At 40.6% G+C, this 27330-nt stretch overlaps 1 protein-coding gene across 1 annotated transcript in view; it reads left to right on the forward strand.

The window, feature by feature from the left end:
- Window positions 1–10302: 10302 nt before the first annotated feature.
- Window positions 10303–27330, forward strand: part of LOC137107860 (protocadherin-16-like) — a 75730-nt gene continuing 58702 nt past the window's right edge. The window contains exons 1-4 of the mRNA XM_067491948.1: window positions 10303–10889; window positions 22858–23703; window positions 23812–24009; window positions 24616–25389. Of these exons, the coding sequence (XP_067348049.1) occupies window positions 22876–23703; window positions 23812–24009; window positions 24616–25389 (1800 nt within the window). The 5' untranslated portion in view covers window positions 10303–10889; window positions 22858–22875. The remainder of the gene's footprint in view (window positions 10890–22857; window positions 23704–23811; window positions 24010–24615; window positions 25390–27330) is intronic.

The following is a 27330-nucleotide window of genomic DNA, read 5'->3' on the forward strand; positions in this document are numbered from 1 at the left end:
ACACATGTGTAAGCTTGACAGAGTATAAACATTTATGGCTATGTTAGCTTGTCATTACACCCTGACCCCACTGATTAATAGTCAATGAGTAAGAAGTCATCACATAGATATTCACAAATGGGGATGATTAAACATGAGGATCAAATAATATCCTTTTTTTAACTTTACTTTGTTTCCTAATGTTCTCTTCCCTAGAAAAACGCCTTCCTTGTTCTGCTCCTTTTGCTTTAGAAAAATTGCGCGCACCTGGACATCATAGATGAACACAAACACACACTTCTCCAGCTGCCACAGCTCTCAGACTGTCATGTCTAATCTTAATCTAACTTTGTTTGTTATTCCTTACAAGCAACTTCCACTCTCTCCATGGAAACCCTCTCTATCCCTGGCAATTTGCTGTCTAATCCATAGTCAGATTGCTCTAAAATAGGACTGTGCACAGTGATTACAGAGCTCAGAAATCAGTGGTCACTGTGATGTGGACAGCCAGTGGGTATCCTAAGCGGTGCAGCAGATTTTATGGTTGAGGTTGCACACACACTACCTTGCTTTTCCATTTAGGGTTATCTATGTGTGCATGTGCAGAGAATGATGGGAATCACAGTGACCCCTCTGTAGGCCAGGCTCACAACTGTCTCTATGGCAGGGCATGGTGGTTTATGTTTGAGTGTGAGAGCCTGAAAACTCCAGTAGTTAAATAATAATTGCCTAATGCATGGAAATTTGGGGAAATAAATAGCGGTTGGCTGGAAGACAGACAAGCACACCCCTTTGCCACAACCTCATCATCCCCAAATCTCTGCCCACGCTACACATTGCCAATATGAAAAAACGTCTTCCTCTGCAAGGCACAAGGTATGTTTCAGAAGAAAGCATTATGTCATGCCTCTGAGGCAAACTGAGAAAGGAAAGCAACAATTAGGTTAAGAAAGGAGGGGAGCAACAGAGAGGGAAAAGATGATGAAAACAAAACCAAATAAAAAAGAAAAGGAGGCCACGTGGGTTGTTTAACAAATGTCACAATGCTCCAGCAACCAGGTTTGCAGATCTCTTTCACTCTTTCTGGCTGACTTTGAAAAAACACAGCAGCCAAAGTGAAGTCATGCTGATGTCAACCTTGTACTCAAAGTACTTGGCAGCTTATTGTCTGCATGATAGACATCATTACTGTAATGCAGGGAACATGGAAATGAAAACTGCCTCATCATAGGTTTTGAAGAAGGAACAGAGAAATGGGATGCTATTTCTTGAAAAAAATCCAAATAAATACAATGCGGTACACACACAAAGACAAACAAGACAAAAAGATCATTTCAACGGAACCTTAGGAATAATTTCTGAATCTATGATGAATCCGCTTTATTCCTTTGCTCTGAGCAGATCTTTCGTTGTACAACTGTACAATGTGTGCATTAGTATGCATTTTAGTGACATAAACAGATGAATGAATGATGTCAGAATGAAAGTCGAAAGCAGCATTTGAGGTCTTCTGAACCATGTAACCACATGTGTTACATTCAAAGCCCACATGAGTGTTGACGTTATGGGACAAAATGACACATTTGCTGCTAATGCTGGATTCTCTGGACAAACATATCTCATTTATTTACTGTTATTGAATTAATTACTGTAATACAAAGTCTGTGGGTGTAAAGATATACTTTGGGAATACTGAAATAAATCTGTACTAGAAGTTGGAAAGCTCACTACTTTGTTTTGTGGCCTGTCTATTCATGAAACTCTGGATGTATATATGCATGCTTAAAAAATCTTCAACACAATAATAAAATCAGGCCGTAAACTGGAGAATACCTCCCTTGTGGTAGGTAATCACTAGTAGCTCAAATGCGTCTCTTTGTAAAGAGAAGGGCCCTTTTCCAAAAACACCTCAGCATACTGTCTGCTCCGGGCGGCATACCTGGATCTTGAATCGTGCAAAAGTGGTGTTCATGATTTCCTCACCAGTCAAAATGGTTTACGGAGAATATTTAACAAATGTCACACATGGATCCAAGTTTCACTTGGTCTGTTTTGAATCAAAGCCACTGGGACTATACAGTTATTGGAGGAAAAGGCTCACATCTTGGCTGGGTTCTGCAGTGCTCCTATTGTCTGTATGAAATGAAGCATAATTGAATAAATATGTCATATAGAAAGGGTGTTTAGATGGCAGACACTGTAAATATTTTGGTCTTACTTACTGACTGCCAAGCTGCAAGAGGAGAGGTGACTTCTTGTTCACTGTGGTTTGATAACTACATTCAGGAGATTTAACGATTGACTGATCAGTATTAGGTTGTTGCTGCATGTACAGCATTGTAGTCTTGTTTATTATAATTGTTTCCTTCTCTGATGACAATATCAACTTGTAAACAAAAACAAATAAAAAAAAAATGTAATTCATTGTGAGTAGAGTAGAGAGTGAGTAGAAACTCCACATTTGTACATAAACCAATCACTCACTCCTCTTATTCTCCAACTCTTATTTCTGTGGAGGCGAGACTTAAACTAGACCTAAACCCTTTCTCTTTGTTTACTATGTACCCAATGCAATGTCTCTTTGTTTGCACACTCTTCAGGAACCACTTAGTAAAAGGAAACCGGATGATGCAGACTACAAGGTCCAGGTCACGTGTCAAGGGACGCGCATAAGTCACATCTACCCACTGATAGACATGTACTTGATAATAGAGAGATGAATAATATGTAGTGGCTGACAATCCTTGTATGCTCCAAATGAGGTCTAAAAAAGACTCGATATCGTGTCAGATCCTGAAGTAAATCACTTCCTCTGCCTCCTCACTCAAACCCTTGTACTGGCTGCAGGAGTGGAGAGAGTGGAGAAGTCTTCCTGCTGCTGGTGTCCAAAACAGATAAACTTACTTTCCAACTGGCATCCAGTTCACTTCTCATGAAGATTTACAATACTCATGTTCACAACCTGAGCTGTACTGGTTTGTTCTGTTTTCTAATCGTGGTTCCTTAACTTCACTGTTGCTCTCCATCTTTCCCCAAGTCCCTGTATACATTTGTCACTTTGCCAAAGTAGCCCAAACATCCCTACGAACAAATATCAGCTTTATTGGAGACTTTCCATCCCCTGGACCTAATCCCTCTCAGGCTCAGTCAGCCCATCATAATGTAAACATACTGTGACCTGTACTGTGTGTGGCTCTGGTTGGGAAACCAGCGTTACCTTGTCTAAATTATTATCTTTCTGCAGCCAGCAGTTTATTGGAAAAGAAATCCTAAACTCTTCCTAAAAAACAAACAATCGAATAAAGTCGAAGCAGTGGGAGAAGACTGGAGTGGATGTAAATCACACTGTAGGAAGGACGAAGAAAAATCTCCAGCTTCTGCGTTGGCTCCGGCCACAGACAGCTGTGAGACTTGCAGAGATGATTTTGGAATTTGTCTTGACCATTTTCCAGACTCAAAGTGGCCTTAAGTTCCTGCTGTCTGATTCCAAGAAGATAGGCAAAGGCAAGTGTTTGAGAACACTGTATCACGAAGCATTGAAAGTAATTTATCGACTCCTTCTGTCCTAACATAAACTTACCGTCAACTTTGTTAAAAAAACAACACTTGTGCTAAAGTGATAGTTTTGTGCTCTGTATTCTGTTGATTTTTATTGTGAGATGCATGTAATGTACTTCTTGGATAAGACAAGCAATGCGCACAAATTCAGCCCCCTGCTTCAACTTTATTTGATTGTTTGTGTTTTAGGAAGAGTTTAGGATTTCTTTTCCAATAAACCGCTGGCTGCAGAAAGATAATAACTTAGACAAGTTAACGCTGGTTTCCCAACCAGAGCCACACACAGTACAGGTCAGAGTATGTTTACATTATGAAGGGTTGACTGAATGTGGTAATTTATTTTTTTTAATGTTGGGGGATTTAATTGGTTTTTTTGAGTTCTTTGGGAAAAAGTGCTGGATTTAGGGCTGCTGATTTTCAAAACAAAAGAGGGACCAGTGTTGAATGATAAAGGTATAAATTTCAGGATTTTTTTTCTACATCACTTTAATTGTACAGTAATCCTGCCTGAATCATTGAATCACCTGTAGTAATTAATACACAACAGGATAAGGTATATAAACCATTCAACCCTAATGCTCCACCATGATCCACTACGCAAAGTGCAAACGATCAAAGTTTGAGTAGATGGCAGGTAACAGCAGTTGTGTGATGATGTGTGATGAGGTACTGAACAATATGGCATCCGTCACAGGATGTGCTTCTGTTCAACTGGAGTCAAAGGTAAAAGCTTTGTTATATTCCTAGGATGACACGTCAGTGCAACAATAAACAGGAAGCAGCTGATCCAGAAGTAAGCGACGACTTATCTCCCCCGACACACTTGACCTTCTCATCTTCCTCTTCCTCTGAAGTCTTTGGCACACACTATGCGAGCGTAGCGGAAGTTGAGATGTTCTGTAACACATGTCCCACACACATATACATAAAGAAATATTACTCTGGGGTACCAGGGATGATAAAACAAATCTGGACCAGAACATTAACCTTCAGCCAGCAAAGAAAGATCAGATTAGTGTGAAATGTGCAACATACCAAACAAGCTTTAAGCTCATTATCAATCTGTCATTCCCTATAAATATGGTATCTCTGCAATTTAGCGGCACAATGTCATAACAGTGCAACGCACTGCATCACATCTGGCTCACAGCGCCCACTAAATCTGTCCCTGTCTGTGAGGCTCTATGTGAGCGGTGAGTGTGTTGTCCAGAGGTGCGACTCATTCTTTCCCACGATGCCGAGCATCAGCACACTAAGGGTAGGGAAGGAAGCAGAGGGGATGGAATGCTCAATGGGAAATCACACACAATCACACACACACACACACACACACACACACACACACACACACACACACACACACACACACACACACTAAGGATATATTCAGGAACCTCTTGTGCCCACAGTACAGAGCGTGGCTAGTTTATGGGTTTATACAGGAAGTTCTCAGCTTTGGCTACTTCCTGTTTCCTAGACGTGTGTATTAGAAGGACATTGTGAGGTAGAGGAACTTTTCAGCAGCTATTTTCTTTGTTTAATGCAGCAGCATGAGAGCACTGGAAGCAAGTACACTAAACAAATTGGTGTCACAGTAACACTGACATACATTTTATTACAATGACCTACCTTGATATTCACATATACTGAGAAAGTTGTTAGCTTTAACCACACAATACTCTCCTCAGGGTTTTATTTTTTCATTAGTGTAGCAACTAGATTTACCGCATTGTGTGTTGTATGGTCTGTGAACCAGTTAACTCTCGGTTTACATGCATGTATGTCCAGCCTTATATTCTAATCATATATTATACATGCTGTTAATTAAACCAGCTGCTGTAGGCTTGAAAATGGTTTTGTTGGAAAACAATCTATGGTTAAAAGCTTGAGCAACGGTGGGATAGTCATGCTTAACAGAACTGTGATAATGCTTTGTTTTTAGCAAGAAAAAGAAAATTGACAAAACAAAGCAGGATAACAGGTTATGAGTTATATTTATAGGAGAATATAAGAGAAACAACATGAGAGACCTTCAGATGGATTATGACCAATACATTTCCTCCATTGTACAAAAGCTGGAAGCATGTCAGCGAAACTGTTTTATCTTCTCCTCTGACAGCCGCATACATGTAGAGATACATAGAAATTACGCTGCAGGATGAAACCTGGACTGTTGCTTTCCTGTTTTCTCTCTTTACCTCAAGATTACCTCTATAAGGAAAAAAAAATTATGACCTTCATGCTTGAACGTGTAAGATAAGTTTCTCAGCAAATGTTCTGTTAATGCTGGGAGGCCGTGTTCAGGAGAAGCTTGCCAAGTGGATGCACGCCAGCCTCTGAAGTAGAGCCTGTGAACTTACAAAAGTTCAGCCAGCGCAAGACAACTTTCAACATTTCTTTTAATTTTAAGCACATTATGGAGAAACGTAATAGGAGATAAGGCTGAAATATGAAGCTCAGAATTAGTGAAAATCTAAGCTGAGTTAAAAGAGGATTTAAAGCTGAAATTTGTAAAGTACGTTATTGTACATATCAGGCATTTTACGTGTGAATAGTTGCTGGAGAAGCACTATCACTCTAAGTTTCTAATAATAATAATGCTTTTCCTGCTCTGTCACTCTTAAGCCTATTTAACCCTATGGTCTCACTCTAAAATAGTCCAAACCTTAAAGTTCATAGAGGCAACACACATTAACAAAGCACATGAAAAATCACTGAAATGGCTAAAACGGTCCAGAGGAAACTACACATAACCAACAGGAAATGTAATGCCAACACCCAACAAAGGGAAGCAGAGCTTTTTTCTCTCTCTTCTGTTGGCAGAGAATCTCACTTTACCCATAGAGTTACATCCAATATGTCTTATTCCCATATATTTAAATCTTGGTCCTCTTTTAGTGACATCTGCAGAAATGCACAACATAGTAGCTTTGAAAGAACAGCCAAAGTCATTGGGCCGGTGTGCGGTTGCATGGGAGGCACAGTGGCCCCAGAGTAAAGTACAATATAATAATCTCCCCAAGAATACCCTGCAGGCACAGATGAAGACAAGTACAAGTTGATTTGTTGCCACTGGCAAAGGAAAGCACATGAGTAAGAAGAAAAGTAAAAGGGTCTGAAAGTGTCTGTAGTTTTATAAAGGCCAACAAAATTAGTATTTCAATGTTATTTTTTGGTGTACAGCAATTTAAAATGTCACATGTAAATAATTTATAACTGGACCAGTGCTATATATTTTATATCGTGAATAAATTCAACAAAAAGACCAAAACTGTAAATGTGTTTGAGCCTATTGGTTCCAACGGTAAATAGAAAAAAATATATTTTCAATTTTAAAAAAAGGCTCTATGCTTTATTGTATTTTCAGTAGCATATTAAACTATTCATAATCAAAGGTAATGTTTGTGTCCAAAGTAAAGAGAATGTCTCAGAGTTCAATGGTGTGGATCAGTGAAGTGTTTTTATAGTTACGGACATCTAAGGAGATCTATTGCACACAGAAATGAGCTATATCAGGAGCTGGCAACACAAGGAATTTAAAATGAAACAAATCAACAAACAGATTTATTGAAAATAAGAAGGAAAACTGTGGATTTTGCCACGATATTCTTTAAAATATTACTTAACTCTAACTATGATGTTTCTTTTGCTCACAGAAGTTACAGAAATGTATTTGGAATAACCCTTATTAATAATAACCCTTATTAATGACAAACAGTGATGTTTTGACCATGAGAAAGAAACGTCCGATCAAGCCACTTCTCTTTCCTCTTTTGGCACGAGGTCACAGAATGGAGTTGTGACCTCATCTCATCCGGCCACACAGGAAAAGTGGATCTGATAGCTACAGGCGGCACCTGCCTAGACACAGGGCAAAAAAATAAAAATAAACTGCCCTGATGGAGAGAATGAGAGAGAGAGAGAGAGAGAATTGTCAATGACAAAAATAAGACAATTACTGGGTGCACAGAACTGTAGATACAAACTTGTGTGTGAAGAAAGAGACTCTGAGACCAGTATCAGTTAAATGAAATAAACATAGTGGAAATAGACACATTAAACCTATTTTGGTATTTTGAGTTGCCAGAATACACAAATCTAAGATACTGTACTGCCTGTCAGTTAAGTAACTTCCTAAGAGAGAGTGAAGCCCAGCCAAGAGGTCCAACTGTAAAGCCAAGTATAGTCAGGCTCGTCCATCAGCTCCAAATGACGCATTAACAAATGACCTGTCAGCTGTCAAGTTGGACTTAACCGCAATGTTACATTTCTTTCTTTCTTGTGTTCATGATGACCATTAGCAAGATAATTAAAATGAGTACAGAATGTGAGATGATGCTCTACAAGGCCCAGATTATTTTAGTTCTAGAGGGTCTCTGAGGATTTACAGCACTGTCACCGCTGGTTTAATTAGTTTTGTTATGAATGCATGGCCCTGGAGTAAATTCAAAGCTTATCTTACACTTGCCAAAACATAAATCTGGGAGGTGTGTGAAAAGTTTGAAATGTGGATCAGGGTTATCATGGCCAGGCTGCAGACTTTCGAGCAGGATAGACATGGGAGCCAAATAAATCAGTTGACGGTACACACTCTTCACAATATGTATATGTACATGTGAGAGTCCAGTGTGTGGATGTGTTTGTGCTTTACAGAGAAGCAGGGGGAGAATTTACATTTATGAATGTGTGCGGCAGTGACATAAATCTTTCACTGCTCTCGTACATCGTGGGGAGCCCCACCAAAGTGTCAGTCCTCAGCCATCTGCTATTGGTTAAAGCTGTGTAATTGCAACTCTGTGGCAAGTTTTCTCACAATAAGATCGATGCTAGAATAAATTCACTTGCAAACCAAGCATGTGCAAGACATTTACACACACACACACACACACACACACACACACACACACACACACACACACACATGGACACACAATCCAGTGACAAGGACACAGCTGGAATTTGTGATGTGGAGCCCTACTGGGACTTCAGGGCAGGAAAAGATTTATTTATATGTTTGTTTGCTTGTCTTTTTATTCATTCATTAATTCTGGATCTGGTGGTTATATAGATAAAGATATTTTTTAAACCTTTTAAACGAATAAATTCATTTTAAAATTGATTGACACGAGTCTTTAAAAAAAACATTTACAAAACTAAGTGGGATTTTGTGCCTTTTAAGCTGTCTACCAGCCCTTTTCACATGCAACACATTTTTCCAAACGCATACACAGTAGGGTCATCTTAACTCAGTCAACAGAGGAACAATCAACTAGCATAAATCTGATCTGGACGGTAAACTGGATTTTTCAAATTAACCCATTGGTGGGTTATCTTGGAAATGCCATCTGGAGCCCTGACTACAGTCAGGATGTTATTTTTTAAATTCAGACCTAAACCCACTGAGAGAGTCATTGCTCTTTTACTTGCATTCTTACCTAGAAGCTGTCAAGTGCAACTACAGTCTCACCTATGACCACTGAGCACGGGACAAGTCATGGCTGAGGGCTTTGCTCAAGAGCACCCCAGTGGTGCTGATAAGGGAGAGACATGTGCTGCTTTCTCATTTGTCCACCCAGACCTAATGCTGCCAGTCTGTGGATTGAACCAGTCACCTGCTTGCTTCTCAAGCGTTTTGCTTCTTGCTTCTCTATCCTAACACTGATTCAAGTGGGAAAAGGGATTTCAAAATAAAGTACAATAACTCAGCTTGCTATTTCTGATCCCTGTGAATGACTCAACAGTTGCACATTGTGATGATGAAACCATGTTCTGTAATGAGAGGTTGCAACTCTGTAGTAGTTATTATTAGTCACTGTATGTTATGCCTTTTAATTGTGGTTAAACAGTAAGTGGAACTTGCTTTTTGCTCCTCTGGAAATTGATTTTTAAACCTAATATTATTTTGTGCTTAATTTTGGCAGGTAAAGTGGCACTAACATAGCCCTAAGAAAACAGGACTTTCTGTTTTGTTGATCAATACATGTAGTTTCTAATGGTAAAGGTCCCATAGGTAAATGTATACACATACATGGAAAGTTTCCCTACATTAATTATGTCATACACTAATTTAGTATATATGACATAGTTAGTCTCCCAGAGCAACAAGGGATGGATCGATTGTTTTCCTTGTCCACTGCCTCCATCACCACCCCCCATCCTCCCACATCCAAACCATCTCTCCTCTTTTGCTCTGCTTCAGTGATGCAGGTGGAGGCTTGACCTAAAATCGGAGGTGATGAATGACTCCCAAGTTGCTGATGCCAGCAGTCAAAAAGGTGTGTGTGTTTGTGTGTGTGTGTGCTCAGCCTGCTACCTTGTCTCCCAGGTTATAGTCTATTTTTGAATTTGGTATCAAAGCTACTTTATCTACCTGTGACGCTCTAATGGTTGTAAATATGTTACCATATTATTTGCCTTTTGAAAAACAAAATCCTAGACCTAGGTTCTAAAATGTGCAGTTGACAAAGGTTTTGCATAAAGCTCCACAGTTATTAATTTTAGAGTATATTATTTTTATAATATTATTACTGTGAAATTTCATTGGTGTCCTTAAATCTCAAATAAGAAGGAGCGTGGACATCATCTTGGTAATGAGTTAGAAGTCATTAAACTCCTCCTTTGGTGGTGCACCGTGCGCTCCTTTGTCTCAGACTACTTCCACTGAACGGAGCTGGGGGGCACCAAAGTCTTCTCTCCAATCTCCCCTTTCCGCACACTCCCTACTGTATTCCACAACCTCCCTCTCTTCTGTCTCCCCCTTTTGTGTAGCTACCCGAATAAATTAGCAGCCCAAGTCGGTGGAGGCAGGAGGAGGAGGGTTTGGAGCAGAGTAGGGGGGGCTGGGCCTTGTGGAAGCTTAAGGAGTCGGCTTCCAGTCGGTGAGGTGCACGGTACCCTGAAGCTGCTCTGCCTCAGAACACACACACACACACACGCACACAAACACACATATAAACACAAACAGTGACTGGATGCTGAGAGAGAGAAGTGAGAAGGAAAACGTGAAGAGAGAACATTTCAGGACTATATTCGGCTCCTTTGTGCAGCAGACAAATCGTAGCCGATCCCAGCTGATTCAGACGCGCTCACCTGACACGGGAACGGAGACGCAGACCCTTCAGTGGAGGAGTAAACCAATCTACCGGCTACCGGATTAGAAAACGTGGGGGAATTGGCTCACTTTTTTTCTTTTTTGGTGGATATTACGTTAAAATAGCCCGAGCACGGCTTCAGATTTTATCCTGGTGGATTGTTGTTGAGGAGGGAATTGAACAACCGTTTGCATACCAATCAGGTTCTGAGAGGGGATACCCAGCGCACACATTCAGAGCAGCAGCGTGGATCAAATAAATGTAAGTGACAGCTCCTTTATTTTCATCCCGTGTGCGTTCACATTCACTGATGTATATGAGTGTATATGATGTATAAGTGATGAAGGCAGAGAAATTACCTCCGGTTGAGTTGACGCTTCTGGCTTCCATATAGAGGGGGGCATCCTCCATCTGCACCTTGCCTGCATGAGCTTCTAGCTGCTCGGGCTACTACTGTGATGTGGGAAGAGCATACAAGTATCAATAAAGCATGCTGATGCAGCTTAGCCTTATACTCATTATCGATTATCACCGTTCATGCCACTTAAACAGGCAGGAGGGAAAAGGAGCAAAGAATGGATTCCCATTTAAATTATATGCCAAACGTGAAGGGAGGTAAGTCAGTATGACGGGTTATTATGGAACTATTTAATAACTGCAAGGCAGTGGTTTCTTCCTCGGGGTTGGCAATTTAGAGTGAATACACTTTGTCTTGGAGGGAGGACAGAACCACTTAATGGGAAACACCATGAAGTGCACCGAGTGAGCCAGCACATTTTAACTATTTATTGGAAAGTCCAACTGATGTGCAGTGTGTAAGGGCAGCAAGGCATCACTAGTGGAGATGTGCCGAAGTGCAGTTGTGAACCTCTGGTCCAGGCGCTTGGACTACACAGTTACAGCAGGGTGTGCTCCTGTTGATGACCTGGGTTTTGTTGTTTCTGTATGGTTAGCAAAGCATAACCAAAAGATCACAAAGGGACTATCCCAGAAGACAATAGAGCTTTCATAATACGTCAAACGTAAGAACCCAGAGTCATTTTCTGTACTTTTGTTTTCCAGCAAACAGCTTCAAACACAGCTATATATTTTTTTTTCTAACAGTAGGTATTTATAGCAGCCAGTTCTGCCTGTATATGTTTACATGGCCACAAAAAATGGGAACCCACAGGGATATTTAAGCACCGAACCACAATAGTTATTCTTGCCATATCTGGTGTCCCCTGGCATCCACAGCTTCTGGTTTTGTGCTGTAAGGAAGGAATCGGATCTTTGCATTATTACACTATCCACTTACATTACATGGTTCCGTCTGTTCCAACTCAGCAGCATACTGGCCTCAGCCTCAGCCTCAGCCTTTGGTCCGAGTTTGGTTTCTTACGGAGTGATGAGGCATGCAGCAAGACATTTTCTAACAGGAACCATATGCATATCTGTTGCTCTGCCTGCAACTGAGTAGAATTTATGTTTGTACAAACAATTTATTATGAGTCACATCAACCACATAGAGGAACAGGTTCTCCTCTACAGGGGAAGGACTACAACAAACCTTCAGTCACATCTTGATTTAATTTCTGAAGTTTTAATACAATTTGCATAGAGGCTTAAAAAGTGAAATTGCCATTAATTGAGCAAAGACATGGAGTTAAGTTGATCTTGTGTTGGCAGGGCTGCAGTGTGGTGGCTGAGGTTTCCACCATTACTGTACTTTGATCTGCCTGTGAAATTATTTTATTCATGTTGAATTCGTTGTCAAAAAAGGCTTTTCTAATAAATGCTACACTTTTTTTTTTTTATCAAAAGTGTCAAAGCAGGGAGGACTATTCATTGAGTTTAGTGTCAGGTCTTTCATCAAGCTGTCAACACACCTAGTAATGTGCATTTTACCTTGCACAGGGACTTGGATCAGGGCCGGCACTTCTTAGTCACCAGCATGTATTGAATGCATGTCTTGCATATTGCCATTTTTGGGGAAAGTGACTGAATATTCCCGTTCCCTGCATTGTATATTGTGAGGTTATTCGTTGGCAGCACCACTGTGTCCCATGTTACGTCTTCTATTTGAGCCGTAAAAACTTGCATCTAAATTATGCTTGAATTTGAGCAGATATTCCCAAATCTCTGTTTTGAGCTTTTGTGATCTTTGTGTTTGTGTCATGATGAAATATAAAACCACCGTCCACAATGAGTTTTTACATTTTTGTTTATTCTAATGGTCTTACAATAGGGAATCTCCAAGTTGATGCTTTTTTCTTGGCAAATCTCAACCAATTTTGAGAGTTTACTTTAAACTCTGAAGATATACAGTGTAATCAAACTGCGCATTAGCCACCCACATTGAAAATGAAATTCTGCTTGCACTGTATACACTGTTGTCCTTGACGTGGTTCCCCAAAACCCACATAAGAGAAGAAAATATAGTCAAGTTATATTGTGTCCTTGATTTTATCCTTTAACAACCAACTTCTCACAAAGTTAAGAGTCTGGCTCTCAATTGTTAATTGTGACACAACATGTAACATGTTGTAGAGAAATGTTGGTGAGTAAATGTTGTGTAAAATCTTCTTCAGCTTAATAACTCATCGTAGAGATCTGGACATCGTGGATTGACAATGAGGGGAAAAAACCAGATAGCACCTTCCCACTCTAATGTTGCAGCTCAAATTGTATCTCAGAATAGCTTTTTCCTGGGTTTTGTTTTTATGCAGGGGATCTCAGCATCTGAGTACAAATATCGGAAAGTGACTCAGACTCTCTCTCTCTCTATCGCTGTCTCTCTCTCTCTCACACACACACACACACACACACAGACAGATAAGCTTGCACACGACTCAATCATACACGTAACTTTATGCCTCACTGAAATATATTCCTGTGTGTGATCTGTTTCTTAGCCTAAAACAAATTCTAACACCAAGTCCTTTAAATGCTAATTTAACACCTTCAAATAAAAGAGGTATAGTTGTTTGTCGTTACATGAGTGGAAATACAACACACACACTCACCACAGTGAACATGAATGGGTAGCAGATGACAGCACTGAAAAATGTAAGTAGCATAAACAAGATTTTTTTCTCTCTCTCCTGACTCCACAAGTAGCTAGTGGAAATATTTATGCTCCGTCTTTCACTCACTGTGCGCTGCTGATGCCTTGGATCTGTGTTGGTGTTTTTATTTACTTCTCAGACCACCACCATCTTAGACATAACACAAACCAACAACCCATTTTGGGGGATTTTACAATGTTTCACTGTATTAGGCAACATGCGAACTATTCCCAGTGTTTAGCTGCAGCAGTGTGTGAGGCAGTTGCTTTGATTTCCTGGAAAGTCACTTAAGTTTGCATTATCCATCCACAGTTAGGTAAGTTAGTCATTAATAGCTTTAGTACTAGAGTTAAAATACAATGGTTCCCATTGATAAGGAATCCTGTTATTGCTTCATGTTTTATTATCCTTTTTTATCATCCTTTCATATTTTATTATATTTTATTGAGGTCTCTTGTTTGCCACGGCACTTTTAATCACCAAATCTTGCTGTGATTATAAATACAGTATTATAAATGTATTATAAATACAGCTCCCTATGAACAGCATGAAGTCTCAGCTCTGTGCTGCTCTGGAAGAGATATTATTGTATGATTGACTCATCCAATCAAAGAAAACAATGTGAGTTGCCTGTCAAATGTGGGGAGATTCACTAGTTGGAGCTTTAGGTGCAATTTTAGTTTTGTTTGTTCTGAGGCCCAGTTCTAGATAACTGCCTCCATCACTATTTGTGCCTGTTGTCCAGGCAGTGAAATGATCAGGTCAGCTACATTAGAAAGACTACAGCTACAAGCCAAGTAAAAATAAAAATCCTCATGTTATTACAGCATAGGTACTGTCTACATTTCAAACATCTTGATTTGCTACAGAGAAACCATCAAATTCTACAACAGAAACATACAAACTGGACAGCATAGCCAGACCTTATCTATTAACTGGCTCATTATTGAGAATTGAAATAATGCTGCCAATGGAAATCCTCTAAAGCCTGGCACTTTTTCCTAAGTTCCATATCTTGTGCTTTTCCACTGTGGGCCGAGCTGGTGACACAGGTTACTGGGTGTAAAGTGTGGCTAGATCGCTGGAACCAATCCAATTGACAGACAAAAGTTGTTGTTCAAACTACAGCCATGCTGATGTGTGTCATATAGAATTCTCAAATGTTTCTGAATGAAGGGACATATTAATTGTTACATGAAGAGATCTATGTAGGAATGGCTCTGATTAAAGATGAATGAAATGTGGTAACTGCTGCCCATCTATGTGCTTGATGGATGAGAAGTGTGTAAGGTCTGAAGGCAAACAGGCCGAGCAATGAGGGGAAGAGAAAGCCTGTCTGTGGAGAGTCTCATGTGTTTTTAATGAAGTAAGTGAGATGATCTGAGGTTCTGCTAACTTCAAACACTTGTGCAGCACTGAAAGCTGCATGTAGGGCATCACAGCTCAGGTAGAGCAACATGTTATGCAAGTTAAGGGATTCACTGACTGGATGCATGTGGGTGGTGAGAGACAAAAGCAGGGAAAAGACACTTGGCTGGAAGAAAAACATCTTGATCGCTTTAGAAGTTAACCCATCTTTCACATTTCTGTCTTTATATCAGGATTTCATTCGATACTTTTTAACGGCTAATAATTGAGAGCAGTTGCACCCTGTAGAGCAAATTAAGACAAAGACCGACAGACTTAATTCCCAGGCTTACCGCAAAAATATAATGGAGTAACATGACACGACGGAATTCTCTTGGAGAACAGCTGTCGTCGCGCCACTAACTTAAGATTTGATGGAGAATTAATAAGCGAAGTCACTGTCCTATATTCTGAGTTAGAAGAAGAAGAAGAGTAATAACAGATTTTGATAACTTCCTACAGCCGCCAGACAAACAAAGTCCCACTGAAGTTTAGCCTGTATTGTTTTTCACTGATACAGACCTCTTCTCACACAGGAAATTGCTCTGTTAATACCTAGCAAATAATATATAAAACATTTTATCACTTTGATTAATATCCATGTGTTTTCTGAAACAATAACATGTCCTGATATGACTTTGTACATAATTTACTGTTAGGCCTCAATCTCTGTTTAAATGGGTGGAATGCAAAGAGATTAAAGTGTGTGTGCGCGTGTGTTTAAGTTACAAAATAGAGCTTTGGTTTCCATTCTCCTGACATTGTTTTGGCTATCAGTGGAATGTTTTGTCTTTTAACTTTTCCTCCATTAGTTTGTATATAATTAGAGATTGTAATGTGTGTGTGTGTGCGTGTGTGTGTGTGCGTGTGTGTGTGTGTGTGTGTGTGTGAGTGTGTGTTTGTTAATGTATTCATCGTATTGAAAGGACAAATATGCTGCCACATACTCACGACCCATTTGGGAACAAAGATTTAATCCCCACAAAGTTAAAGAGTCATTTTAGAGTTTTAGATTCAGAGTTATGACTGGTTGAGGTGACAGTTAGGGTAAAGGTTGGGGTTAAGCATTTAGGTGAAAGAAAAGCCCCACTGGGGATTAATGATAGTAAATCCACTGTCCTTACAAGTAGGTACAGTGAATTCATGCACAGATCTCTAACAATTTGGTAAACATTACTATTGAAAATGTAATTGCTGTAATGTAACTCTGCTAATCAACTCGGGAGCAGTTAGTTTATTTACATTAAATTTACATCACATTAAAATCTGAGTATAATATGCCCAGTTGCTGGTACTGCATCACACTCATTCATGCACATTATCTAACAATGCTCAATTTAAGCAATTCCAAAATAATAACTCATAAATGGCCATAATTGTGTGTTATGTGTGCATCATGTTTTAGAGCAATTTTGAGCAAAATGGAGCCATGCTGTACACGTTTGTTAATTATAATGTCTTCCACATTCAACACTGATAAGAAAATTTCCTGATTTTTAATTGCTTCCAGTCAGTGTTCTGCTTTTTACCACAGAGGACTCAAAGGCTGATTTCCTCTCAGATAGAGCTAAAAATGTGAAAAACAGAAACAGTTTATTTGAGCAACTAAAAGAGTCATTAGCTGGGTTTCACCAGTGATTTAAAAATCTTTGACAGAGAGGCATGGATGTGGACCTTTTAGCTGTACAACTTGCTCTTGTGGGACATTAAACATACTCGACGGGGAGGGGCGATGAGCGATGGTACATGGCAGCTGCTTCTTCGTGTCATCCCTTCATCTTACCCCCCTTTTCCACTCACTTTTCAGTTTTTTTTTTTTTTTTAACTCTGTGGGCCTTCTATCGTTCACTTTTTTCTTGTTCTATATCCCGCCGTTGTAATCGCTAAATCCCTATATACCTTTTTAAATTTTTTTTTATTAAAAAAATAAATGTTTATATTAACACAAACTCACATACTCATCAGAGAAATACACAGCAAATTAACTTGACAGCATGACCTTGAAGGTGAGGAGGTCAGTGACTCACCCCCAGCCGTAAGTACAGATAAATGTGAAGTACCTTTAGATCTATGGCTTCACAAATAGTCCAGAGGATATGTGAGTAAGTCTGTGTGTGCTTGTGTTTTAGCACTCAGTCAGACTCACTTTAAGATGATCATGTTTCTATCTTCATCACTAGGAAAATGTTGGTTTTTTTAAATTCAGAATCAAACTTTTCTTTAGTTCCGCTTCTCTGACTGCATTTTTCTCCTTCTGGCCTGTCGAGCACTAAAATCTGGGACGTTTTGTCACATGGGACCTGGTGCAGTTTTTAAGTGTGTGACTGGGTTCAAGCTTGGCAGCCTCTGTGTGGGTAAATAAACAAATCTGAGTCATCACATCAGCTTTGAATTGTCATGCTGCTGCTGCCACCGAGTTTCTGAGTCGTCTGCAGTTATTTTTCCACCGGCTCAAGTCCCAGCGGGTTTTTGTAAGAATGTTAGTGGAGAGATGCAGTAATTAGGTGTAACATGCCTGTAGAGTTCTGCTGTAGCAGCACAGTGGATTGAGACAAAGTTGATAACTTTCAGCAGCTGGGACTTGTATTATCCCTACGCCACAGGTCTACTGTGCCACTATAGCTCAACACTCAATTAAGATGCACAACAACTGCAGTGAGCACTCAAAACCCGCTGGTGTCTATTTTTGCAACGGATAGGATATGACATAGCAAAAATTACTTTATTGAATAACATCCTAAATAACACTGACCTCAAATTGAGCACACATAATGCACAGCCAGGTCTGCTATTTTATGGCTAACTTAAACAATGTAGCATTATAACCTCATTTTCACCGCATCATTTCACATCAGAAAGGGAGCCAGACCATTAAAAACGAATCTCACTTTCCAAATACCTTTGGATTGGAACAAAAATGGTTCACATTCAATCTACATTAACTTTCTTGATCAGAGAGTAAGGCTAGTGTTTTCTGTTCATTTTGTTACTATGCTGCACTGAGGACCTCAGTCCCAGTAGGCTTCTGGCACAGACGTTCACTCATGCTGTGAATTGGCTAGTCTCTGCAGGTCCCCGCCACCCCCCACCCCCCTACCATCACCCTCTGTAGCCTCACTGATGTCACTGACATGGATGTTTATGTAGGAAATAAGTAATAAAATAAAACTCTTGAGCAGCTTTTCATGCATAAAATGAAAAACAAACCTTTCACAGAGCTGAGGCAAACAGGGAAATTGCAATGGCTTTTTTATCTTCACCAGATTTATATTCCATGTTATTTTTTGAATTAGATAAGAAAAATAAATAAATAAATAAAAGCGAGACATTAAAAAATTTAAAACACACGTACAAGTCACACTTAAGAACAAACATACTATAAGACACACTGCATGATGGTAGATAAACTGGATAACATATGAAGCTTAATCAGTTTTACCAGTTACACCTTCACTGTTCAGCCATTTGAGATACAGCGAGGTGCAGGCAAGGACTCCATCTCCCTTCATCATAATTAATTAAACTAACTACTTCAGCTCACTCTACCATTTTCCACAAACCAGATAAGTTGGCTTTCACTGGTTGTGCTAGTATTTTTACGGCTGCAGGCTTCCCCAGGGTGAGGTAACCTAGTTGTCTGACACAATCATGAACTTTCTCTACTCGTAGGAATATTAATATTGATTGTGTTTTGGTGCAGCTTCTGCATCTATAATTTATTGTCTGTGAATCTGTCCAGACAGAGGTTGTCTGGCTGTCTGCAGGACTGATGCTTCATTACTATAACCACTATAGGTGAGGGTTTATTCAGTTTTGAGGGAGTCAGTGATGGAAAAATACTGGAGAAACACATGTACATACAGTATATGTACATATGTGCACATACAGAGTGCACACGCACACATGCTCACAGTGCTGGCGACAGCTGTTGTTAGAAATGGGACATCTATATCCAGAGATCCGGGGAAAGGCAACCCAAGGCGAGAAGGGGTCATAGTTGTTCTTCCCCTGAAACACACACACGACCTACTGTTTCTGACATGAAAGCTGAGATGCAAAGCCTTTCTTCATCCTCTAACCCCTCACCAGACTCTCAGACTTACTCCTCTCTTTTCACAAAACCTTTTCACTCCTGCAATTTCACCACAACCTGCTCCAACCTTTCATTCTCAGTAATTTCAAGATTTGGTGTTGCTTTAGCCAACCAGTGATTGTATACTTGGTGAGGTCTTTCATAAAAAAACATAGTTTTCACACTTAGACAGGCTTTCCTTTATACTTTCCCCAGTCTGGCTTTACTGTCAATCACAGGCTCGAGCCAGCTTTTGTTCTGGGTGACACAGAAGAAGCTTCAGGGTAGAATGAGTGGCTGCCAATCTACAATCGATGCCAGAATTCACAACCACTGAGGAACTAGCTGAATGCAATCCTGTGCTGTTCCATCAGAGTACAAGAAACATGGCTTAGATAGAGGCGGGATGGAGTGGCCATTCTTTGTGATTTTGGGTCCTGTTTAGCTTGGCCACGGGTAGCTGTGGCGTGCCCAACTACATCTGCTAAACCCATTAAAGGGGATGGACTGTAAGAAGGTGGGAGGAGGGGACAAAAGAGGGATAGGGAGATAGAAAGGGCTGTTGAGAATTGGCACTGCATGAGGAAAAGCTTTTCTATGCTACTGAGGTACAGCACAGATCCCTGTACACATGCTGTACTACTTTAAGTAGTCACATCCTATAGAAAACACTATAGTTTTCTATTATATGGCAACAGTACTTAAGAGTTCAGGCCCATGTATTTGAGGCTTTGAGGCTTGTGCACAGCAGAGGCAGATTATGGGGGTGCAATGCCAGATATAATGTGGCTGAGACTGCATGGAGCCCTCAGGGTCTGCCGTGTCTGTCAATGTGGTCGCACAGAGATGATGTCACTGTTTGCATCTATGCACATACAACAGACAGACTGAAACTTGTTACATGCTCGAATTTTAAATGAAACTGCACACATTTCATTCATTTGCACTCCCCGAAACATGTCATAATTCTTGCATATGTTATAGAGTGCCACTAGAGGGAGTGAATCACTCCATTGACCATCTGTTGAAGGCAGTATCCTTTCAGCGTGAGTTACATTTTAGCTTTTATGCTCTCTCCGTTCTCCATCAGCTTGTGTTTTCCAGGGTAAACACAAGTGTATTACAGCACACGTCAAAAGGGAGATGATGTCATGGACTGACTGCTCCTTGACAGTGACAGATTGCAGCCGTGTGATCTGTTCAAAAAAATAGGCTTTCACGGACACTCATCTAAAGCAGTAAGGGAGAGGGATAGACTGCAATCACTCCCCAGAATGCAACAATTTCTTATGTGTCTTGAATGTATTCTTTCTATTTTTCTGCTTGGTTCCTTTTTTGTTTTCCCTGGTATTCCCAGTGGCTGTATTATTGTATTGTAGTCTGGCTTCGTTTCGTCAGAGGAGGCTCTTAAAAGCACTAAGCTCTGACACTGAATTTCCCTTTCAGCGGTGAATGGTCTTCTTTTCCTAATCACACCCCTGTTTCTAACATTCCTATTCTTTACATTTGTATCCCTTCCCCCCAAAACTCTGTTCAAGATAGTGTGATAGACAAACACACACTGTTACTTTGACACACAACAAACACGGCAGAAGAAGGGTGTGTTTGAAGACCATTTGGAGTCGCTCTGCTCCCCTCTTTGTGTAGGCGTGCAGCAACTGCCCAGAGCTGCCGTCTGGACAACACACAGAGGTCACCGGCCATACCAAAGAGGCCAGTATCAGTGTCCTGCTCCCTGTCCCTGCGGAGCTATAGACTATTAATCTTTCCTCCTCAGAGGCCTCATAAACTACTGCATGATGTCAGGGTCATTAGGGCCAAATTATTTTTTTTTATTTACTTTGTGCCTTATGTGCACTGCAAAACATCTTTCAACTTTCAATATTTGTTTTTTAAACCTGAGTAAATAGTATAAATAGTGTTATCTGTTGGACAGGAGGTGGTTTTCATCTTCTTGTTGCATAGGGGATTGTAGTCAGTCTTGCCATGAGTCTTGGTGTTTTTGTATGTATTAGCATGAATACTTCAACTCAGTGTATGTGTGACTGCTGCAGCTGGCAGCAGACTGACTTTCTCTCTATAGGTGTAAGACATTCCTAGAGTTAACAGTCCAGATAATACATGCACCGTGGGAGGGATTGTGTGGGTGAATATGGTCAGGAAGCAAGGGCCAACACCCTCCACTGACTACCAACAGCCTATCTGCTACTGGCCTTTTGCCTGCACCAATGCATTTAGGGCTTTCATAATTTATATCAAATATTACCTAATAGAAGCAGAACTCGTTCACATTAGGTTTTAATGCTGAGATCAGTGTAGAAGTTTGTAGTGAAGCAGCATCCCTCTGGTCTCAAAAGTTTGATGAATGAGTTAGGTCAGGGCTGGATGGTTCTCATTGCCTGATGTTTTGAAGTTATATGCTCAATAAATCTTGCCCTATAAATACTAGAGGACCATGCATAAACAATTGGTCTCATTTTGAACATAATCTAAATATTTGTAGACCTCATCAGGGGCTAAAATGTGCATCTATCTCGTGAGAATTTTTGAGCAGCTGGACAGGTTAAACTTGCCAGAGCAGTTATGAGTGCTTTTCCAGAATTTGATGGTAGTGTGCGAAAGCATGTGTGCTAAACCTGGGTCAAATACCATTTGCAAATAATTATTCGTGTTTGTTTTAATTTGCTGAAAGTACCAGATGGTGGCTTTGCTGCAGTATAACTCATACGTTGTCAGGTGAGTTGTGGATTTTCTTTTGAGCTCACTTGATTGCCTTTTTTTGCAGTAGTGGTGCCATCTGATGAGGCTTAGCCAGCCTTCTGCCACACCAGGTTAAAGCAAACAATCAACTTTTGGGAAGAACTGATTGACCCTAGGCTGTTGCACGACTTTGTGCACAGTACAGGATGCCTCTCTGTTCATGATTAGATCCAGGCTATGACTGAAGAGATTGATGTAGCGTTAGCATGAGGAGAATATTATCTTTATGGATGTGCATGGTTTAGAGTTTGGGGAACATAGAGGCTTTTCGTCTTAAATGCCTGCTTTTCCCCATGAATGCCCTGCTGAAGCAGCTGTAGCCTGACTTTCCCATGCATTAGTGAGCGTGTGCAGATATTTGCAGTCATTATTTACATTTGATACAAAAATACTAAAGAGTCTTGATACCCATTTCAGTGTTCCAGAGGGATTCCCCTGGGGGTTTGCATGTGTGACAACTACGGTCACTTTAAAATGTTCTCACCCAGTGAATAAAACTTGTTATCCTTCCGATAAATATAGTTTATGATTGTGTCTCAAGTGTGGTTTAAACCAGTGTGGATCCTGGACAGACTTAGACTTCCATTTTCATGCTCTTCCAGATATTCCTGATCCAGCTGAAGCTAGATCCAAAGTGTTATGGATATCCATTTAATGGAAAAAAAGCTGAAATTCATCAGACAGTTTCTTTAATATTGGTTCTGTATTGTAAAAGTGTTAGCACTTTGTCATGCAAGGATTTAACATACAGACTCCACTTTGAAGAAAAAGAGCAATTTGTTTTCATTTTGTGCTGAGAGAGCAAATGAATTTTCAATAAGTTTCAAGTAAAGAAGGAAAAAAAAGCAGATCAGTTGCTCACTGCACATGCCATAAAATATATCCGTACTTATATGGTGTCTGGCTGATATTTTTCTCTTTCTTGCTGTGTTTTTTCTCCCAGGTGTAGCACAACCCAGCCATGCCGATAACAAGTAAAGGGTCAAGACGGAGGGCTTGGGTCAGCAGACCCTTTGTGTGTTCAAGTTTCTGCCGGTGGGATCCACTCTTTTATTACTGCATCATTCTTGTCCTTATTCAGTCTTCAGCTGTCCTTGGAGCACTAGAACTTCAACTGGATGAAGAACAGCCTGTGGGGACCATCGTTGGTGACATCAGCGCTGGGTTACCGCCTGGTGAAACTGCAAGTCTTTACTTCATCTCTGACCATGAGGGCACCGGCGTTGGCAGTGATCTCAACATTGATGAAACCACAGGCATCATTACCACTGCACGCCGTCTGGACCGTGAAGAGAGGGACCATTACAGCTTCATCGCTGTGACAATGAAAGGAACCACTATTGAGGTGTCCATCACAGTCAATGACATCAACGATCACGCACCTGTGTTCCCTAAAAAGAAAGCTGTTCTTAAGATCCCTGAGCACACGGCAGTCGGGACAAGGTTTTCACTAGAGCCTGCGACTGATGCAGACAAAGACCAGCTCACCACCCAAGGCTACAGTATTCGAGAGGGAAATGTAGGCCAGGCATTTAGACTGGAGACCAAGAGAGCTACTAACAAGGTGCTGTATTTGGATCTGGTGGTTAATGCACTTCTAGACAGAGAGAAGCGCTCATCATACACCTTACATCTGGAGGCTTTTGATGGCGGCTCACCTAGAAGAATGGGGTCTATGACACTGGAAGTAACTGTGACTGACATTAATGACCACGCACCAGTCTTCAATCAGAGCAGATACCATGCAATTATCTCTGAAAGTCTTCCACAAGGAAGTAGCATCCTGCAGGTTAGCCCTGTGTTGCCAGTATTCACATTCATTCATTCTGTATTTCTTGCACTCTTCAATCCAGTTTTACTGGTAATTTTAACTTCAGTGGCTTTTTTGTCTTTGTAGGTGTTTGCAACAGATGAAGATGAGGGCGATAATGGTCTGGTGCTTTATGAAATCAACAGGCGTCAGAGTGACCCGGAACGCTACTTTGTGATCGATATGAAATCAGGGGTCATCACTCTCAATCGACCCTTGGACTATGAGCTAAAGAGGGTCCATGAACTTGTGGTCCAGGCCAGGGATAATGCCAGCCACCCTGAGGTAATTGCATTATGGCTTTACATTACAGCTCATTAAAAACGATCAAACGTAAAGTATGTATCCCTTAGGTTCTCATTGATCTTAACAGAAAGATACAAAGTTACTTTACAGGATTTATCACATTTGGGTGTAAAAGTTGGGTGTAATGCACATATTACAAATGTTCCTTCATTAGAAATGTAAGTTAATTTTTAATTATTTTATCAAGGAGAATGCAAATTTTGCACTTTTCTTTACTATTTCCCTACTTATGGTGATCAAAAGTAATTTCTACGAGTTGTATGTGCATTGTTATCATGACAGGTTTAGGGTTAAATTTAAATTCTAAAATCCTAACCTTAAACCTAATATAATAAAAATGCACATTGAACTTGTATAAATTTCAAATTAGAAATTAATTTGTGATGAAGGAACATTCTTATTAGCTCAGGTGCACTAATTTTTATGTCGATAAAAAAAAATTCTTTGTTTTACTTGAACTTTGATGCCTGTATTATCAATTATTTAATCAATTTTATCACTTAAATAGATAAGAACCATAGTTAACCATACTTCTTTTATAATCTAAGTAAGTAACATGAATCTTGCACCATGACCTTTCTCCAGGTGACCAATGCATTTGTTACCATCCATGTGCGAGACTACAATGACAACCAGCCCACCATGACCATCATTTTCCTCAGTGAGGACGGCTCTCCAAGAATCTCAGAGGGAGCACAACCAGGCCAGTATGTAGCTCGGATATCTGTCACCGATCCAGACTACGGAGAGTACGCCAACGTGAATGTGTCCCTTGAGGGTGGTGATGGGAAATTTGCTCTGACAACCAAGGACAGCATCATTTACCTAATATATGTAGATCAGGTCTTGGATAGAGAGGAGCGGGATTCATATGACCTCAGGGTTATGGCCACAGACTCCGGCACGCCTCCCCTCAGGGCGGAGTCGTCTTTTACCATACAGGTGACCGATATTAATGACAATCCTCCGCTGTTTGACCAGCAGGTCTACAGACAAACTATTCCCGAGGTTGTGTATCCTGGATCGTTTGTTCTCCAGGTTACTGCCAGGGACAAAGACCAGGGCCCCAATGGGGATGTCCGGTACAGACTCCTCAAAGGCAAAAACTCTCACTCTGATTGGTTTTCCATTGACCCAGTCACAGGGATCATCACCACTGCTGCTTCTCTGGATTTTGAATCAGAGCCAGCGCCTAGCGTGACCGTCCTTGCGACAGACAGCGGCCGCCCACCACTGTCATCCACAGCGAAGGTGGACATTGTGCTGCAGGATGTTAACGACAACACGCCTGTGTTCTCCAGCAACTTCTTCAACGCCTCCATTAAGGAGAACACCCCAGCTGGGACCTGCTTCTTAGAGGTAAGAGAAACCCAGAGCGCTAAAGTTGTTCAACTCTCTTTCCTTTCTTTTTCTTTTGTCTTATTTCTCCACTCTACTCATCTCTATTTTGTACAAAGGAACTGCTCTTCCTAATTGTCATGGTGATCAATCGTAATGTGTGCTGGCCAAAAAACTATTGTCCTACTTAAGCAGCCAAAATCAAGTATTTACTGTCTCCCTCATTCTCTCATCTCTTTGTTCTTTAGTCTTTCCATCCAGACCCTCCTCTCAAACCCTCTCGAATTACTAACTTGACAAAAACCTGATTCATGCATCAACATGATTCTGGAAATAAAAGTCATGTCTGGAGTGAAAACCAGTCATAACGTCCTATTTGAAAAAGTGACGGTGCACTTGGATGCATTGAAATGCTGTGATTCAGAAACTATGGGATAACAACTGAGAAGCAAAAAACAAAAAGGGGATAGAGATGCAGGGAGTGAGACTTCACCTGCATTCCTGAAGCTACTTTGAGGAGATTTACTTTGTGCTGGTGTGTCCTCTCTCTCACCTCATATGGTTGCCACAGTAACCCAGCCAGCAGCATAGGGTGACTCCCCTGTATCGCTCGGCAGCTTGACAGTCTTCCTTTTATCTCGATTCCAGCAGCTCTTACCTACATACAAGGAGAACCTCTCCTGAGAAATGAGCATGACTGGCTGTTTGTCTTCCAGCAAGGTCTGAACTTGGCATCATGCACCATTTAGACCAGCTGTTTTTACAGGATGGTTTTACCTCTGTGCTGCATGTTGAATGAGAACAAGAAAAAAAAAAAACATTTCTGTTCCTCAGCAATTTTAAGAAAACTTGCTGCCTAAACTGAAAAGGCCAGTGTTGCTAATAAAAGGCTTTGGAACCATACTCTCACATTTAACATGTGTTTGCAAGACATTGTCTATTGAGTAGATAAAGAGCTGGTTATAGAAGACAGGCGAATGAAGAGGAGCGATATGAGATACAAATGGAAGAACAAGGAGAAAGTGAGGTGGACTGAGCTGCAAAAGTATCGACTCAAGCCTTAACATGATTTACAATCTAAGCTATAGTCTGTCTGTTGCTAAATTATTGAACCCAGTAATTTCTTCCCAACTGCTGCTCTGTTGAATTAGTATATTCCTCAATGAGCTTAATGACCCCCCTGGAACTCAGTTCTAGTTGTTAGAACAGTTGTAATCAGCTGTTTGTAATCATTTTTGTTCTAATCCTAGCTGGTAGGTATTCTGGCACCGTGTGTAGGCATAATCCCATGCCAGAGATCTGAGGTGGTTTTCCCGTATGCCAGAGAGAGTGAATAAGGTTTGATTTCCTCATTCCGGCACGTTCATCAAGGCTCGCTTGGATCTAGCCAAGATTCTTCAGGCAACAGCCTCTCCACAGGGCCTGTGATTTGCAGGATAATGGTAGTTGGAGTAAACTTTTTTTTTAAGGGGGGGGCAATGGAACATGTGGCCACTCGGAAAGAACACACATACACACCCGATGTGAGTTCTGACATCATAGCCTAATGGATGTCGTTCCAGATTTGCTCTGTATTTTCTCCTTTTCCCTGCCAACCAACTGTCAAGATGTGGAGCATTTGGTATTTTATTCTGTCAAGATGGTGACAAAGTGAAGAATTGGGTCAGCTGGTCCAGTAGGCCCAACTTACATTTTTGTGTGATGTTATTTGGCACCGACAGTATGGTTATGTGATTTGGTCAAAGTCAGAGTCGAGACAAAGGCAGAGTGTTCTCAGAATTGTACCAATATTTACAAAAGATAGCAATCACTATTTGGTTTTGGAATTATTATACTGCCTGGCTGGGTGACTGGGATTTTGGAACCTGTTTAAAAATGGGAAAAAATCAGCAAATGTTTAATATCTAAACAAGTAAATGTGTTATCAGAAGGAGTGTATGAAGAAATGAAATATATATGCAG

Source organism: Channa argus, chromosome 22 (genome assembly GCF_033026475.1).
Source record: "Channa argus isolate prfri chromosome 22, Channa argus male v1.0, whole genome shotgun sequence".
NCBI classification, from domain to species: domain Eukaryota; kingdom Metazoa; phylum Chordata; class Actinopteri; order Anabantiformes; family Channidae; genus Channa; species Channa argus.